This window comes from Aquarana catesbeiana, linkage group LG10 (genome assembly GCF_042186555.1).
Source record: "Aquarana catesbeiana isolate 2022-GZ linkage group LG10, ASM4218655v1, whole genome shotgun sequence".
NCBI lineage: Eukaryota > Metazoa > Chordata > Amphibia > Anura > Ranidae > Aquarana > Aquarana catesbeiana.
Genome location: NC_133333.1, coordinates 16005460 through 16021762, shown reverse-complemented (window position 1 = coordinate 16021762; position 16303 = coordinate 16005460). Strand labels below are relative to the sequence as shown.

Sequence of the window (16303 nt, the reverse complement as noted above, 5' to 3'; positions counted from 1 at the left end):
TTTTTATATATAATATAGTGAGTACACCCCTCACATTTTTGTAATTATTTTCTTCTATCTTTTAATGTGACAAAACTGAAGAAATGACACTTTGTTACAATGTAAAGTAGTGAGTGCCATATTTGCTCTCACTCTGACGTCCGCGGTGATACCGCACATGTGTGGTTTGAACGGTGTTTACATATGTGGGCGGGACTTACTTCTGCGAGCGAGCATGTGGGTACAGGGAAGCTTTAAAAAAAAAAATGATTAGTAATTTTCCTTTTATTTTTTTAGTTTGATGCTTTCTTTTTAATTTTTTTTGATCATTTTTATTCTTTATTACAAGGAATGTATACATCTCTTGTAATAGGAATAGTGCGTGACAGGTTCTCTTTACAGTGAGATTTGGGGTCTATAAGTCCCCACATCTCTCCTCTAGGCTGGAAAGCCTGAAATAATTAAAAAAAAAAAAAAGTTCTCGGCTTCCCAGCCGAGGCGGCGGCATTTTTTCAAATACAGAGGCTGAGCATGATGTTGTAACATTGCGCCCGGCCTCTGAACGATCATAGAGACTCCGGGGACCATCTGGCCCGCCGGAAATCTCTATGGACAGCATCCGGGGCCGGTTAGTTCCTTCACCGGTTCACCGATGGCAGTGGCGAGCCGTGAGAAGCACCGGAGGGTGGTGGTGGGGGGGGACGTCACCTCCCGCCGCCTGTAAGAACGATCAAGCGGCTGGACAGCCGCCATGATTGTTCTTATGGTGAAGGGAATCGCCAGCTGGAAAAGAAGATATCTGGATGATGTCTGTAACTGCAGGTATCATTCAGACATCACCGCTCAAACCTGACGACGTCATATGACGTTGGGCGGGCGAGAAGTGGTTAAACTGCTCGTAGATGGCGCTGCTCTTCTCTCTCTTTTTGTATGCAAATGCAACCTGCTTAGGAACACCCACTCCCCCCTGTATGGACACCCATCAAGGCATTTTGATATTTCCATAACTCCACCCATGGTTTTGTATCAGGACTGATGGCTCTTGAGTGGAGTATTGAGTCGGGGGGGCTTGTGATATGTTCAGGAAGGTATGTACAGCCCTCCCACCAGCCATGATCTACCTGAATTGCCTAAAGAAGCACAGAAACCCAGTAATGATATCTCTGGGGCTAAAATAATGATGGAAAGGTTTTATTTAAAAAAAAAAAATCATCATTATCATATCAATAAGGGGGGACCAAAGAAGGCAAAATATAACTTTAATTTTGGTGCCATTTTCTTGAAGATAACTTCAGCTTTTACATTGAATTTTCTGATTGGTGTGTTGGTCCTCTTGTGACTGGTTCTTTTTAAAGTACATCTTTTTTCATCCCAATAGATGAACTGAATATAAATAAATATTATATATCTTATATTTCATGCCAGGCCTCCCTGAACTGCAACTTAAATACATTTTAATCTTTTTTCTCTGTGTGATTCATGACTAAGCAAATCTATCTGTAACACGGTCATATCTCGATGGCATGACCATGAAGGCCTGGAGGTTGGAGATGACCAATGGCAGCCAGGGAGCGGTAAAAGATGTCATACCCGCATGCTGGTAATTGGTGTTGACCTTTGTTTAATCCCTTGTGTACACACAAGTCGGATTAGGAGTCTTCCGTGAACTGTGCCTCCGGATGAGTGATGGTTTGTCCTTTTTCATGTTCTTGGCTTTTACCAGGTCAAGTTTTTTTTTTTTTTTTTCTTTACATCCTGTATCAAATACCCGGGATTAGCTAGACGCAGGAATTCTCAAATATTAAAATTGATGATCACTGGTGCAATTCGTTATCTCTGAAATTGGGCAACGTATTAGCCAGCAACTTTTCCTTGGGTCGAAGAATGAAGGTAGAAAGGGTATATACACTGTTCAACCATAAACTTATGACCACTGACAGGTAAAGTGAATAACATTGATTATCTTGTTACAATGACATCTGAAAGTGGGTGGGATGTGAGACAGCAAGTGAACATGTTGTCCCTGAAGCTGACTGAAAGCAAAAAAAATGGGCAAGCGTAAGGATTTGAGGGACTTTGACCAAATTATAATACCTAGACCCATGCTGACTCATGTCCACAGCCAAAAACGCCTACAATGGGCACATGAGCATCAGAACTGGACCACTGAGCAATGGAAGAAGCTGGCTTGGTCTGATGAATCACATTTTCTTTTACGTCATGGGGATGGCCGGGTGCGTGTGCCGCACCAGGATGCAGTATGGCGGGGTTTCTCAACTAGGGTTCCTCCAGAGGTTGCTAGGGTTTCCATGAGCAATGAGCAATTTCTGCCTCTCAGATAAGATCCCACTAATACCATTGATCTTTTTAGCTATCTGTTAGGCTGCTTTTACACTGAGGTGCTTTACAGGCACTATAACGCCTGTAAAGAGCCTCCTCTCACTCCAGTGTGAAAGCCCGAGGGCTTTCACACTGGAGCGGTGCGCTGGCAGGACGCCAAAAAAAGTCCTGCAAGCCACATCTTTGAGGCACTGTAGGAGCGGGTTATACCCCCAACGCCCCAGTCTGAAAGTAGCCTAAGGCTGGAATTCTCCCCAGTGACCACAAATGTAAGGAGCATTCTTCCCACTGACCATCACACTAATGTATTATGAGTTGGAGATATAGTGATTTTTAGCAGGGGTTCCCTGAGACCAGAAATGTATTTATCAAGGGTTCCTCTGTGTTGAAAAGGTTGAAAAGGGATGCAGTATAGGAAGATGGCAAGTCGGTGGAGGCAGTGTGAGGCTTTGGAAAATGTTCTGCTGTGAAACCTTGGGTTGTACCGTTCATGTGGATGGTACTTGACATGTACCACCTACCTAAACATTGTGGGTGACCAAGTACAGTCTTTTATGGAAATGGTATTCCCTGAGGCAGGAAAATGGTTCAAGAATAGTTTGAGAAACACAACAAGTTGCAGGTGTTGACTTGGACTCGTGGTTCTCCAGATCTCAATCCAAGGGAACATCTATGTCCTGGAAAATCAAGTCCAATCCATGGAGGCCCCACCTCCAAACTTTCAGGACTTAAAGGATCTGCTACTGACTGCTTGGTGCCAGATACAACAGCATACCTTTAGAGGTCCAGTGGAGTCCACGCCTGGATGGGTCAGGGCTGTTTTGGCAACAAAAGAGGGGCCCACTCAATATTAGGTGGGTCATCATAATGTTATGGCTGACTGATGTAAACCCTACCGATGACCTTCTCGTATTTGCTTCCATTTGGTCTGTCAAATACACCATTGCAAATAATACCTGTTGATCCTGCCACAAATCCACTGCTATCCTCTGCAGTTTGCAGCAGTAACTCAAGCATAGTTATTAGGGAATCTATTATGACTATAGAGCACTTCCCCCCCCTTTTATGGAAAAGAGGAAATGGGGAGGTGTTCTGTTGTGATTGTATACTGTCTCGTCTAGGGTGATAATCTCACTCTGCCATAGATACAGTACAGTACTACAGTGAGTATTGTCATAGGACAGGAAGTGTTTTACTGGCATGATCAGAAAACAAACGCAGCCACCACACCTATGGAGAATGGAACAACCTCCAGACAGGAAGAGCCTCAATACCTGAACCCCCCCGGGACGCAAGGTACTTTGGTCTTCCTAGGCCAAAGTCAGGTGGACCCTACTTCAAGCTGGCCATAGATTATGCAATTCTCTTTCCTTCAACCATGGGTTGACTCATCTATCAACACAATCAGCGTTGATGGGGGAATCCCTCCCGATGCGCTATTGTATTCTGACAGTGGGAGGTTTTCGCCGCCCTCAAAGTACAATGGTCACTGCTGGTGGCTATAGCTGGTCCTCCAAGGACTTGGTGAGGGCTTTCCCACAGAAAATCCCCAGTGGGAAGAGAAAAAGACCCGAATGGCACATATCCTGTCCCCAACATCAGGGCACCACCAAAAAAGCTTACACCCCCCCCATCTTTGTGAGTAAACTAAAAAAAAACAAAAACGAACCACATATGTGCAGTGAGAGGTGCTCATGCAATAAATAGTGCAAGTGGCAAGATAGCCTTCTGCCAGTATAAAAATTGCTCTGGATTAGCCAAAAGGCCTAGCCAAAAAGTGAGTGCAAGACACTGAAGGGGAGGCCCAAATCCATTGTATTTTTTTGGTACTCCCCAGAGGCACATCACCAGGAGCACCTTGCGCCACCCATCCCTTGGCCAGACCAGTGCAGTCAAGGGCACCCATCACTACCAGAAAGGCATTAACACTTAAGGAGAGTCCTACCGACAACCGGGGACAAGGCTGGTAAAACCAGGCCAGATGCAACCCTGGAGGAATAGGATCCCTCTCACCGTACCCACCTTATTATATTGGGATTTACGAACCGGCACCCACAACTGGGAAAGGGAGCTAATTTTCTGTTCCCAAAAACTGGTAAGACCACTTGAATGTATCCAGAAGGCTGAGAGGCTAAACTCCAAGCAACAGCTAAATGAAAATTAAATGAAAATTTAAAATAAAAATACAGGAATTGGTTTGTGTGCCAAAAGATTTCTAGTTCTGTCCATCCAGTCCTGAGATTTACATGGTCTTTGCCAGACAGCACAGACAGCACAGGCAGGGTGGTGACCTGCCTTCACTCTGCTGAAGTTAAGCAAAATAGCCTGGTCACCCTTAACTTTTAATTAGACAGTAAAGTAAATTGGTCACTTAGCTCTTTCCCACTATCAGCATGTTTCTTGTCACCACGTGTATATTTCAAGACACCTGATTGGCCTCTAGATCTTGCCCCTCCCTCTTCTTGTCTGGGCGCTGCTATACAAGGGATTACAAGCGTCTGTTTATAATTCAGGTACTTAGTTTGGTTGTGTATAAAATATATTAAATTATCTTACATTAATTGGAGTTAAAAACAAAAATCTGCCTAGAGTTCAACTTTATCCACTTCAGCCCCGGGAAGGATTTGCCCCCTTAATGACCAGGCCATACGGCACTGCGTCGCTTTACTGACAATTGCACGGCCGTGCGGCGCTGTACCCAAACAAAATTTATTTCCTCTCTTACCCACAAATAGAGCTTTCTTTTGGTGGTATTTGATCACCTCTGCGGTTTTTATTTTTTGCGCTATAAATAAAAAAAGCGACAATTTTGAAAAAAACTAAACATTTTTTTTTTTACTTTTTGCTAAAATACATATCCCAAAAAAATAAATAAAAAAGCAAATTTATTCATTAGTTTAGGCCGATATGTAGTCTTCTACATATTTTTGGTTAAAAAAAATCGCAATAGGCGTATATTAATTGGTTTGCGCAAAAGTTATCGCATCTACAACATAGGGGATAGATTTAGGGACTTTTATTTTTTACTGTTTTTACTGGTAATGGCAGCGATCTGCCATTTTTAACAGGACTGAGACATTGCAGTGGACAAATCTGACTCCAAATTACACTTTTTTGGGGACCAGTGACATTATTACATTAATCAGTGTTATAAAAATGCACTAATCAATGTAAAAATTACACTGGCAGGGAGGGGGGTAAACACTAGGGGGCGATCAAGGGGTTAAGGGTGTTCCCTCAGAGTGTTCTAACTGTGGGAGGGATGGGCTTACTGGAACATGACAGAGATCACTGCTCCCGATCACCGGGAGCGGTAGATCTCTGTCATGTCACTAGGCAGAACGGGGAATCGCCTTGTTTACAAAGGAAGTTCCCCGTTCTGCCTCTCCTCACCATGACGGCGTGCACCGCCGGCTATCCTCCGTGCACGGAATGACGTGCTGGTACGTCACTTCGCACAGGAGTGCCGACCTACTGCAGTATATCTGCGCGAGCAGTTCGGCAAGTGGTTAATAGAAAGATGTAAGCAGATGGAACCATTGTCCATGTTAAGAGAAGAGCATAGCTTTTGACAAGGTGGGTGTGGCATCACAAAAGGAGGTGTGGCCATTTTTTCTCATTAGGGAGTGGGCATTTAAGGTGCAAAGTTCATATTAAGCCCAATACCTGACTTACTCCACCGCATCACATTCTTGAGCTTAAAGTGCTTTTTTTTTTTAAAGGTATTGTCTTTAATTACTGTATATATATTACACAAAACAGGAAATCGCCCCATAATTTTAAATGAGGTGAATGCATTTAGCCAACAATTGACAGAGTAAATGCAGTCTCAAAATGTATTAAAATAGTCATGCAAACATATCATCCTAGCCAAGCCACTGAAATGATACATACAGTAGAAAATGTAAATTGCAGAGTACACATGCATAAAAAGTATCCCAACGCGTTTCACAAGACCATGCTCGCTTCATCAGGGGTAGATGCGTGTGTAGTACATCAAAGGCTGGATCAGACTACCAATTTCTTGATACCCAGAGGCGGCAGTAATGAGCGTCCGGCTCGGGAGCTGAGGAGGCAGAGGGTAAAACCAACCCAACAGAGCACAAACGAGGGGGCAGACATGGCCAGGATGGGGGAATGTGTCACCAAAGATCTCCCAGTGTCCATTAATGATGTCAACTTGAATGAAGTAAACTGCTGCATGTGAGTGAAACAGGAAACAGGAAGTGACAAAAAAAAATCCTTTACTGTATATATATTGTGAATCATTTTAATAAACCCTTACCGTTCCAAGGATGGACCTTCTCAACGCACAAGCAGTGAAGATCGGGTATCTCTGTTTCCAAGCAAATTTTGCGGTTGAAAAATCCCCCAGGTTACAGAGGTCTGTGTAACATCGTTGATAATCAGCTCCCTTAACCAGCCATTAGCAGTCAGTCTTTGGTTGCAAAAAACAAAGTGCCTTAGCCAGGACCGAGTTGACAGAGTACGGGATCAAAACTTGCATCATATTTGCTAATCCAATAAAGATAAACACAAACGTATCCAAACAGCCAGCTAATTATAGGATTCCTTGTCACGGATCAAGGGAATTCTATTCATTAGCCTATTCAATTGGCATTGCCTAGGCTGGATGACAATTATCTCATGTTCATGGTTACCCTAAAGACTACCATGGATATCATCAGTCTCTGCGCTGGCTGCAGAATACCTAAATGTGACCATTTGCTTTGCACATCAGATCCTCTTTAGGTCATGGAAGGAGGCTGAAGAAGCCTTTTTCAGGCACCCAAAGTACTTATCTTGGAAACAACAATATGATGTCTGTTGATGTCCCAATAGATGGTCTCCTGATCTGGTCAATTACTGTCATCAATTGGGAACCCTTTAGAGGTCCATCAGTCCACTCTAGGGACCAAAAAAACTCATATTAGAATCCAAGGAATGTAGACTTCGACGACAACAGCTGAAAGCTCTCAAAAAGTACCAACTGTGAAGTTTTAGGTGCATTGGCTGTTTGATTCCTGGATTTCCAGTCCTGGTTAGCCATGAAAGTTCTTTAAATATCTTAGGTGACAAAAAGGTTTCTCACAGTCATATCCTGAAGGGTGTAATAAAACACAAAAAAATTCCTAAATGCAATTGGTTTACCAGGACAGGTTCCACTCAGAACAGGCCTCGCCATGGTCGACCAATGAGAGTTGAGGTCACGTGCTCAGCGTCATATCCAGAGGTTGTCTTTGGGAAATAGATGTATGAGTGCTGCCAGCATTGCTGCAGAGGTTGTAGGGGTGGGGGGTCAGCCTGTCAGTGCTCAGATCATACGCCGCACGCTGCATCAAATTGGTCTGCATGGCTGTCATCCCAGAAGGAAGCCTCTTCTAAAGATGATACACAAGAAAGCCCGCAAACAGTTTTCTGAAGACAAGCAGACTAAAGGACATGGGTTACTGGAACCCTGTCCTGTGGTCTGAGGAGACCAAGATAAACCTATTTGGTTCAGATAGGTTTTTTAAAATGACCGCCAGGCATATAGAAACATAACAGTGTTCCCATCCAAAAAGATGGCCGCCGTGTCTCTAATCAGCGTCCCGCATTAGCTAAGGACGTGTGACGTGGGATGCTGATTGAAGACGCGGCGGCCATCTTTTTCGGTTGGAAACACCGTTATGTTTCTATATGCCTGGCGGTCATTTTAAATACATGTGAGTGTACCAGCCCTTCTTTCAAACAATAAATCTTTTTATTGGATGAGCTTTTATTTTTTTCCATATTCATATGTGGATGCTGGAGCTGTCTGGGGAAATATAAGTGATTTGTTCATTGAGAGAATATTAGGCTGTATTGCCATCTGAGGTTATCGATTGTTGCAGAGGGATCGTTGGGGCCATTCATCCATGCTTACTCTGTGTTTACCCTACACACTGATGGTAAGGGTCAGTTGATTTGGGTGTTGGTGGTGGCTATTCTTTCCACTCTATCTGTCTTTGGATGAAGATTTGGATGAAGACTTGGATTCGATAGTCTTTTCAGTTTTTTCAGTTTTTTTATGAATGAAACATAACAGTGTTTCCATCCAAAAAAGATGGCTGCCGTGTCTCCAATCAACAATAAATATTGTTTATTTATCGTTTCAACGCTACACCTTTTTGTATATAAAATAACAGTGGTTGGAGGGAAGCTTTAGAATGGCAAAGATGTTTTTTTATCACAAATGATGTGAGCAGACTGCAGTCCCTCTTTAACCTTAAAGAAGCATGGAGGCTTCCAATGCTGACCTCTCCTTCTAAAATGATTCCAACGTTGAGCAAACTGACATTTTTTTTTTCCCCCATACTGTAGCTATGACCAGAACCTCACCTGAGCATTGTGTTTGCATTGATAGCATGAAAGACACCTGAGCCCTGGGATTTGGGCTGTGCCTCTCAGCAGTGTACATTGCACCAACATATAACAAATGTGAGCGTGGTGACAGCCGAGGAACTCCCCCAGCCAAACAGTTATAAGTAATGTGACCTGTGCTGGCACTGCCCTTCGGAACCCTGACACCCAGCAGAAGCACCGGAGGTAGGAGCACTGCAGACTCATTGTTAAAGGCCATTTATCACAAAAAAAAAACATTGTATGTATTCTGATAAAAGTGGGGGGGGGGGGGGATTAATTAATACTTGTAGGAATAGTAATCGGGATATGAATTCCTGTTTGATCCAATATGTCTTTATTGATATTTCCCTCCATATTTATGTATGTATCCAGCAAAAATGACAGTTGCAGGGTTTGGGGCAAACTATAAAAGCATTGTGCGGGGGGTTCTTACATCTGCCAGCCTTTATTTGAAGTATAAGTCTGGGCAAAAAAGGGAAAAAGACACGTATGATACAGTTTCCCAATAGCATTAATGCAACCAATTTTTTTTTTTCTAAGTCCTCGATTTTTTTTTTTACCTAGTGGTCCAACCAGTAGATCCGTTATTCTTCTATTTTATGGAACATTTAAAAAAAAAAAATAGGCAGACACAATAAACCGCTTGGTATTTTTTTTTTTCCATTACTCTTCCATGTCTCTACATTTCTTATATTCAAAAAAGTAATGTTTTTTTTTTTCTTTTAGCTGAGTCCAAAAATGTGAAATGATGGAACTGTTGTGCAATTGCTTGCAGAGTATATCGCAATGGGGGTTATTTACGAAAGGCAAATCCACTTTGCACTACAAGTGCAAGCTACAAGTGCAACGTGCACTTGAAATTGCACTGAAAGTGCACTTGGAAGTGCAGTCGCTATAAATCTGAGGGGTAGATCTGAAATGAGGGGAAGCTCTGCTGATTTTATCATCCAATCATGTGCAAGCTAAAATGATGTTTTTTAGTTTCCTTGCATGTCCCCCTCAGATCTACAGCGACTGCACTTCCAAGTGCACTTTCACTGCATTTTCAAGTGCACATTGCATCTGTAGTGCAAAGTGGATTTGCCTTTCGTAAATAACACCCCACGTTTCTTATATTCAAAAAAGTTATGTTTTTTTTTTTTTTTTTTAGCTGAGTCCAAAAATGTGAATTGATGGAACTGTTGTGTAATTGCTTTCAGAGTATATCACAATGAGGGTTATTTACTATAGGCAAATTCACTTTGCACTACAAGTGCAAACTACAAGTGCAAAGTGCACTTGGAAGTGCAGTTGCTGTAAATCAAAGGGGAAGATCTGAAATGAGGGGAAGCTCTGCTGATTTTATCATCCAATCATGTGGCAGCTAAAATGCTGTTTATTATTCTCCTTGCATGAACTCCTCGGATCTACAGCGACTGCACATCCAAGCGCACTTTGAGTGCAATTTCAAGTGCACTTTGCACTTGTAGTGCAAAGTGGATTTGCCTTTTCGTAAATACCCCCCATTGTGTTGCGAATGAGGTGATCATTAACAAAAAAAATCGACCCACTAAATAGCACAAGATTAAATTCTGCCATGTAGTTTAGCCCTAAGGCAAGCCATGGATAATAAACAGCACCTAGAAAAACTTTTGCTGATTCCTTGGCTTTACACTGCTTTGTACGATAGATTTTTCCATAAATATGAAGAACTTTCTATGCCCAGAAAATGATGCATTTGTCGCATTTGCACCATTGACACATGTGCGATGGAAAATTTGGGTATGGGGCTTTGAGCTGCAAGAAACGTGTATGAGAATGACCAATTGATGGAAGGTTGCAAATTATATACAATTATATTATACACAATTATACTAATTGTGCAATGCAAAGCAATCATAGATATCAATTTAGTCTTGTGGGGTCTGTCACAATGATAATGCAACAATCACTCCAGTGACGATCCAATCAGGAAACTAGGACGGGGCAATTTTTTGATTGTCCTAAAAAAATGGCTGATTTGAAGAGGCTAAGTTATTATTATTATTACTATTATTATAATACAGGATTTATATAGCGGCAACAGTTTGCGCAGCGCTTTACAATATCACCGAATGCAGGCAATAGTGTTTCACAATTTTAATTATTTTCTGCAAACAGAGTAATTTCATATCAATGTAAAAAAAAAGCTGTTTGAAAAAAAAATCTAAAAACTAAGGTATGATTTTAAAAAGAAAGTAAAAAAAAATCAACAAAAGCCAAGCTGTTGTCTGTATTGACTAATCAGGTTCCTTGCTTTATTTTTGCCATAAAAAAAGCAAACAAAACTTGGGCTTGGGCTCTTGGATTGGACTGTATGGCCATCAATTCAGTTTAAAAAAATAATAATATACAGTATATTAATAATATACAGTATTTACAGTATATATATATATGCACAGTTGATTTTGCATTCTTTAATTTGTTCACTTGAGTCTACAGATTTATTGTACTTACAGTTTTTAGACCAGATTTTCAAAAATGTATTCTGTATGCAAGAGAAAAAAAATACTTGGATTTTTTTTTTTTTTTTTTATTTGTCAAGAAAATTTCGAGATAGGAGCATAGAAAAAATATGATGTATTTTACAGTGATTTCAATGCTTTTTTGCCAGTTTATTATTACAATTTTTTTTTTGCTACAACGAATAATGCTTGTTATATATTTTCATAACTTCTTTTCATAACAATTTGTTAACTAAACAATTTCCTTTGCCCCGTACACACGGTCGGACGTTGTTCGGACATTCCGACAACAAAATCCTAGGATTTTTTCCGACGGATGTTGGCTCAAACTTGTCTTGCATACACACGGTCACACAAAGTTGTCGGAAAATCCGATCGTTTTAAACGCGGTGACGTAAAACACGTACGTCGGGACTATAAACGGGGCAGTGGCCAATAGCTTTCATCTCTTTATTTATTCTGAGCATGCGTGGCACTTTGTCCGTTGGATTTGTGTACACACGATCGGAATTTCCGACAACGGATTTTGTTGTCGGAAAATTTTATCTCCTGCTCTCCAACTTTGTGTGTCGGAAAATCCGATGGAAAATGTCCGATGGAGCCCACACACGGTCGGAATTTCCGACAACGCGCTTCGATCGGACATTTTCCATCGGAAAATCCGACCGTGTGTACGGGGCATAAGAATTTTCTTGCCTATTTTTATCTAGTCTTATGTCCCTCAAGTTATATTACTGTTAATGATTTAACAGTCAATGTAACACTTTTTCAGAGCCAGTTTATTTTGTACTTTGAATATAAATTATATATATATCTATATATCTCTATATCTATCTATCTATCTATCTATCTATCTATCTATCTATCTATCTATCTATCTATCTATCTATCTATCTATCTATCTATCTATCTATCTATCTATCTATCTATCTATCTCTGTAGATAGATAGACAGACAGATAGATAGATAGATAATTTTGTATACGTATTTTAATGTTTTAATGGACTTTACAAAAAAAAAAAATCTGCCTGCCTTAGGTTATCTAGTCAAATAATCCTTACCTTTTCTTAGGATGGAATACGCAGAGCCTCTATCCCAGTGAAACAAGAGAAACAAGGTTTAAGGATGAACTTATTGTTATTCTACAGGATTTATATAGCGCTAACAGTTTGAGCAGCGTTTTACAATCTAAAGAGAGACAATACAGTTAAAATACAATAAAATTCAAGAGGGTTAAGAGATCCTTGCTCATAAGAGCTTACAATTTAAATGTATTTTTCTTAATTAACAAAGCATCATGATATTGCTGCTTCAGAGTTATAAATATAACATTTATATAAAATTAGCGTTTTCATATTTTCATTACAATTGGTTTTCATTTTATCATATGTAATTTTTAACATTTTAAGTTATGTAGTTATGTAAATCTTTTAAGTTATGTAGTTATGTAAATCTTGCTTATGTTTTATTAATTTTAAGAATTTTAATTTTAAGAATTGAACACACAGATCTTTCATGTCAGTGAAGTAAAAGAATACGAGTATATTTACAGTATTTCTCCAAATAACAAAAAAAAAAAAATTATAAATATTCTTCATGGCACACTGTAATTGGCACATCTTAGGTTATAGTCAGTTGTGCCTTAAGTTTTATTACTTTAATATACAGACCGTACTTGCCATTGAAACATCAGAATTAATGCTTACAGTTACATTATCTTTTTAATCGATCACAGCTGTTCTGAAAATAATTGTCAGTCTGCCTTTCCCCCTTTGCTTGCTTCTGATACAGAAATTTGAATAGATTTGATTTCTGTTATACAGATTGTCTTTAAAATGGCGCACCTCTATTTATTCAGTACTATTTTTGGCTGTTCGGTCTCTAGTTTAGTTTGTATTTTGTAGAAACATTTTCAAGAAGAATTCTGTAGAATTGTCTGAAAAATCTGTTTAAGATAAACAATTTAACGATAAAGCCAATTTTCGATCGAGGTATATTCACTCAGTTCTCTGTTAAATTTCTAATGCTGATGCTTCAGTTTTGGGTGGACACTACTAGTGACAGGCAAACAAAAGATTTGAAAGGGCACCTGTCATGAAGGAGATATTGGAGATGCTATTAGAAACATAGACCATTTGGCATTGGGTCTGCCCACTTTTTTTTTTTTTAATCAACTTTTTACATATTTATTTATTTACTGTCTGGCTACAGACCTATGTGTATTCAGCTAGCGCCCATTTTATTTATTTATTACAGGTACTTATATAGCGCCGTCAATTTACGCAGCAATTTACATATACATTGTACATTCACATCAGTCCCTGCCCCCAAGGAGCTTACAATCTAAGGTCCCCTAACACACAGTCATACATACTAGGGCCAATTTAGACAGGATCAAATTACCTACCAGCATGTCTTTAGTGAATGTAGGAGGAAACCGGAGTACCCGGAGGAAACCAAGGCAGGCACAGGGAGAACATGCAAACTCCAGGCAGATTTGTTGTGGTAATGCACATATTAATTTGTGCATTACCGCAAGCATCATGCTTATGTTAGTGCATTGTAAAGCCATTAATATCCAATGGCACCCTACTGTACCAAGGTAATACATCTTCAACATAGGTGCATGCAGCTCACCACTGTGGTGTGGTAACAGCCTACCTTGTGTTGTGACGTCCCGCTTCGGAAAAAGAATGCAACATGTCCAATTTTTTGTCCATTCTTGATTTGATCTGGTTTGTATCTGACAATGCTAATTGCTTGGTCTCCACTGGCTGGTTCTACTGGAAGCTGGTGGACCAAGCCATAGCTCCCTATCTGCTTACTTGTGCTATTTTTTAAGCGTTAATAATACTATCATGTTTCAGGGAGGAAAGAGAACAATCATGAAGACGTGGATTGGTTTAACACTTCTGCTCCTGGGTAGGTACATGAGTCCAACTCCTATCATGTAGGATACTATCTAAGCTGATGCTCGCATCTTACTGCTGATATTAGTTCACACCTCCATAAAGATATCCAAAATATTGAAGCACATTGGGAAGAAAAATATTGTAAGCTGTATTGTCCTAACAAATAGGAAAGAAAATAAAATATGGTGTACCTACCCTTGCTCCTGAGTATGTACATGAAACCAACTGGAGCCTTAGAGGGTACTACGTATGCTGATGGTAGCACATTACCATTGATATTCATTCAAACCACTATAAAGACATCCAAAGCATTGAGCTGGACTAGGAAAAAACATTGCATGCTGTATTGTCCTAACAACAGATATGTGTTGCATGCTGGATTGTCCTAACAGATAAGTATTGTGTACCTACCCTTGCTCCTGGGTAGGTACACAAAACCAACTCCTGCCCTATAGGGTACTCTGTAGCTGATGCTTACAGGTTACCATTGATATAAATGTAAACCACCATAAAAATATAAAAAGCATTGAGTCGCATGGAAACATTTTTTGAAAGCTATATTGCCCTAACAGATAAGAAAGATAAGAAGGTCTCGTGTACTTACCCCTGCTCCTAGGTAGGTACACAAGACCAACTGTTACCTTATAGGGTACAACATATGCTGATTCTTGCACATTAACATTGATATGAATTGAAACCATCATGAAGTCATCCAAAGCATTGAGCCGCATTGGGAAAAAATTATTGCAAGCTGTATTGTCCGAACAGATAAGAATGATATGAAAGTTTCATGTATCTACCCCTGCTCCTGGGTAGGTACACAAGACCAACTCCTGCCTTATAGGTTACTCTGTAGCTGATGCTTGCACGTTACCACTGATATAAATTAAAGCCAACTGGTCATGCCCTCTAATGCCGTGTACACAGGAGCGGACTTTTCGACGGACTAGGTCCGGCGGACCGGACTCTGTCGGACCGGACTCCGTCGGACAATTCGACCGTGTGTGGGCTCCAGCGGACTTTTTTTTCCCAAAAGTCTGACAGTCCTAGAAATAAAACTTGTTTCAAATCTTTCTGAGGGACTCGAGTCCGGTCGAAAAGTCCGCTCGTCTGTATGCTAGTCCGACGGACAAAAAACAATGCTAGGGCAGCTATTGGCTACTGGCTATGAACTTCCTTATTTTAGTCCGGTCGTACGTCATCACGTACGAATCTGTCGGACTTTGGTGTGATCGTGTGTAGGAAAGTCCGTCGGAACGTCCGTCGGAAAGTCCGCCGGACCTAGTCCGTCGAAAAGTCCGCCCGTGTGTACGCGGCATTATAAAACCTTTCTGGAATGAGGTACACAAACTGATAACGCAAATCACCACTTACATTTTGGACCTTAGAAAGGAATATGGAATTTACAAGAATGGACTTTGTAGGCACATAGATTTAGAATATAAGTATGAAGATTTATTTAATTGGATAAGGTTAAAAAAGCTTATAAACAACACATAAAAGAAAACACACATCATATAACAGATGGCATAAGATACTTGACCCTAAGGACTCAAATAACACTTCAAATTGTAGTTTGAAAGAGAGACAATTGGTGATTGTATCAAAATATAACCAGTAGCACTATTCAACATGAGTAGAGTGCGTAGAGTGATTGAGCCCAAACGAGGGTGGCAAGAAAACTATTCGCTCGTCATGTTGCGCACCTAACAGCGCTTCCTTCGGGAGCTACAAATCTAGTAGATGCATAGAAAACAGAAAATAATAACTAAAATAAGTATACATATATATGTATATAGAGAATATATTATCCAATATATAAAACATAATGTGGATGAAAGGGCACAATTATTTGAGTGGAATCCGTCAGGCAAAGAAAACCCATGACTGGTGACCACCGGGGATAGAGAGGCAGAAACCTACCAAGGGGGGACACAGCTATATATAGTAATAGATAGAAGGTGTAAAGTCATGGGTTTTCTTTCACAACTTTTTATTGGTTTACAGAAATTGCCTCATACATGGAATGATAGCAAAGATCAATTGTCCAGAGGTATACCAGCAACAAATATGAGATCTAAAAAGACCATCCTAACCACGAGACTAGAAAGGCTAAGTCACCTATTTGGAAACCATTCTTGTTGTTGTTCAGTCATTTAGTCGTGTCCAACTCTTCGTGACCTCATGGACCATAGCGTGCCAGGC

General features: G+C 40.3%; 1 protein-coding gene and 1 long non-coding RNA gene across 3 annotated transcripts in view; one reads left to right on the top strand and one right to left on the bottom strand.

Annotated features, from left to right (window-relative positions):
* Positions 1 to 6141: 6141 nt before the first annotated feature.
* On the bottom strand, positions 6142 to 6840 carry LOC141109803 (uncharacterized). Its single transcript, XR_012236203.1, has 2 exons — positions 6605 to 6840; positions 6142 to 6516 (listed from the first exon to the last, which is right to left on the bottom strand). It is a non-coding gene; the product is annotated as an uncharacterized lncRNA (long non-coding RNA).
* Positions 6841 to 8810: 1970 nt separating this feature from the next.
* The window catches only part of LOC141110384 (alpha-tectorin-like), a 29620-nt gene continuing 22127 nt past the window's right edge, over positions 8811 to 16303 (top strand). Inside the window, exons 1-2 of one of the 2 annotated variants that reach the window (XM_073601701.1) lie at positions 8811 to 8886; positions 14054 to 14108. In XM_073601701.1, the coding sequence (XP_073457802.1) occupies positions 14072 to 14108 (37 nt within the window). In that variant the 5' untranslated portion in view covers positions 8811 to 8886; positions 14054 to 14071. Of the gene's footprint in view, positions 8887 to 12280; positions 12304 to 14053; positions 14109 to 16303 lie in introns of those variants that run through there. The other variant, XM_073601702.1, reaches the window with a different exon arrangement.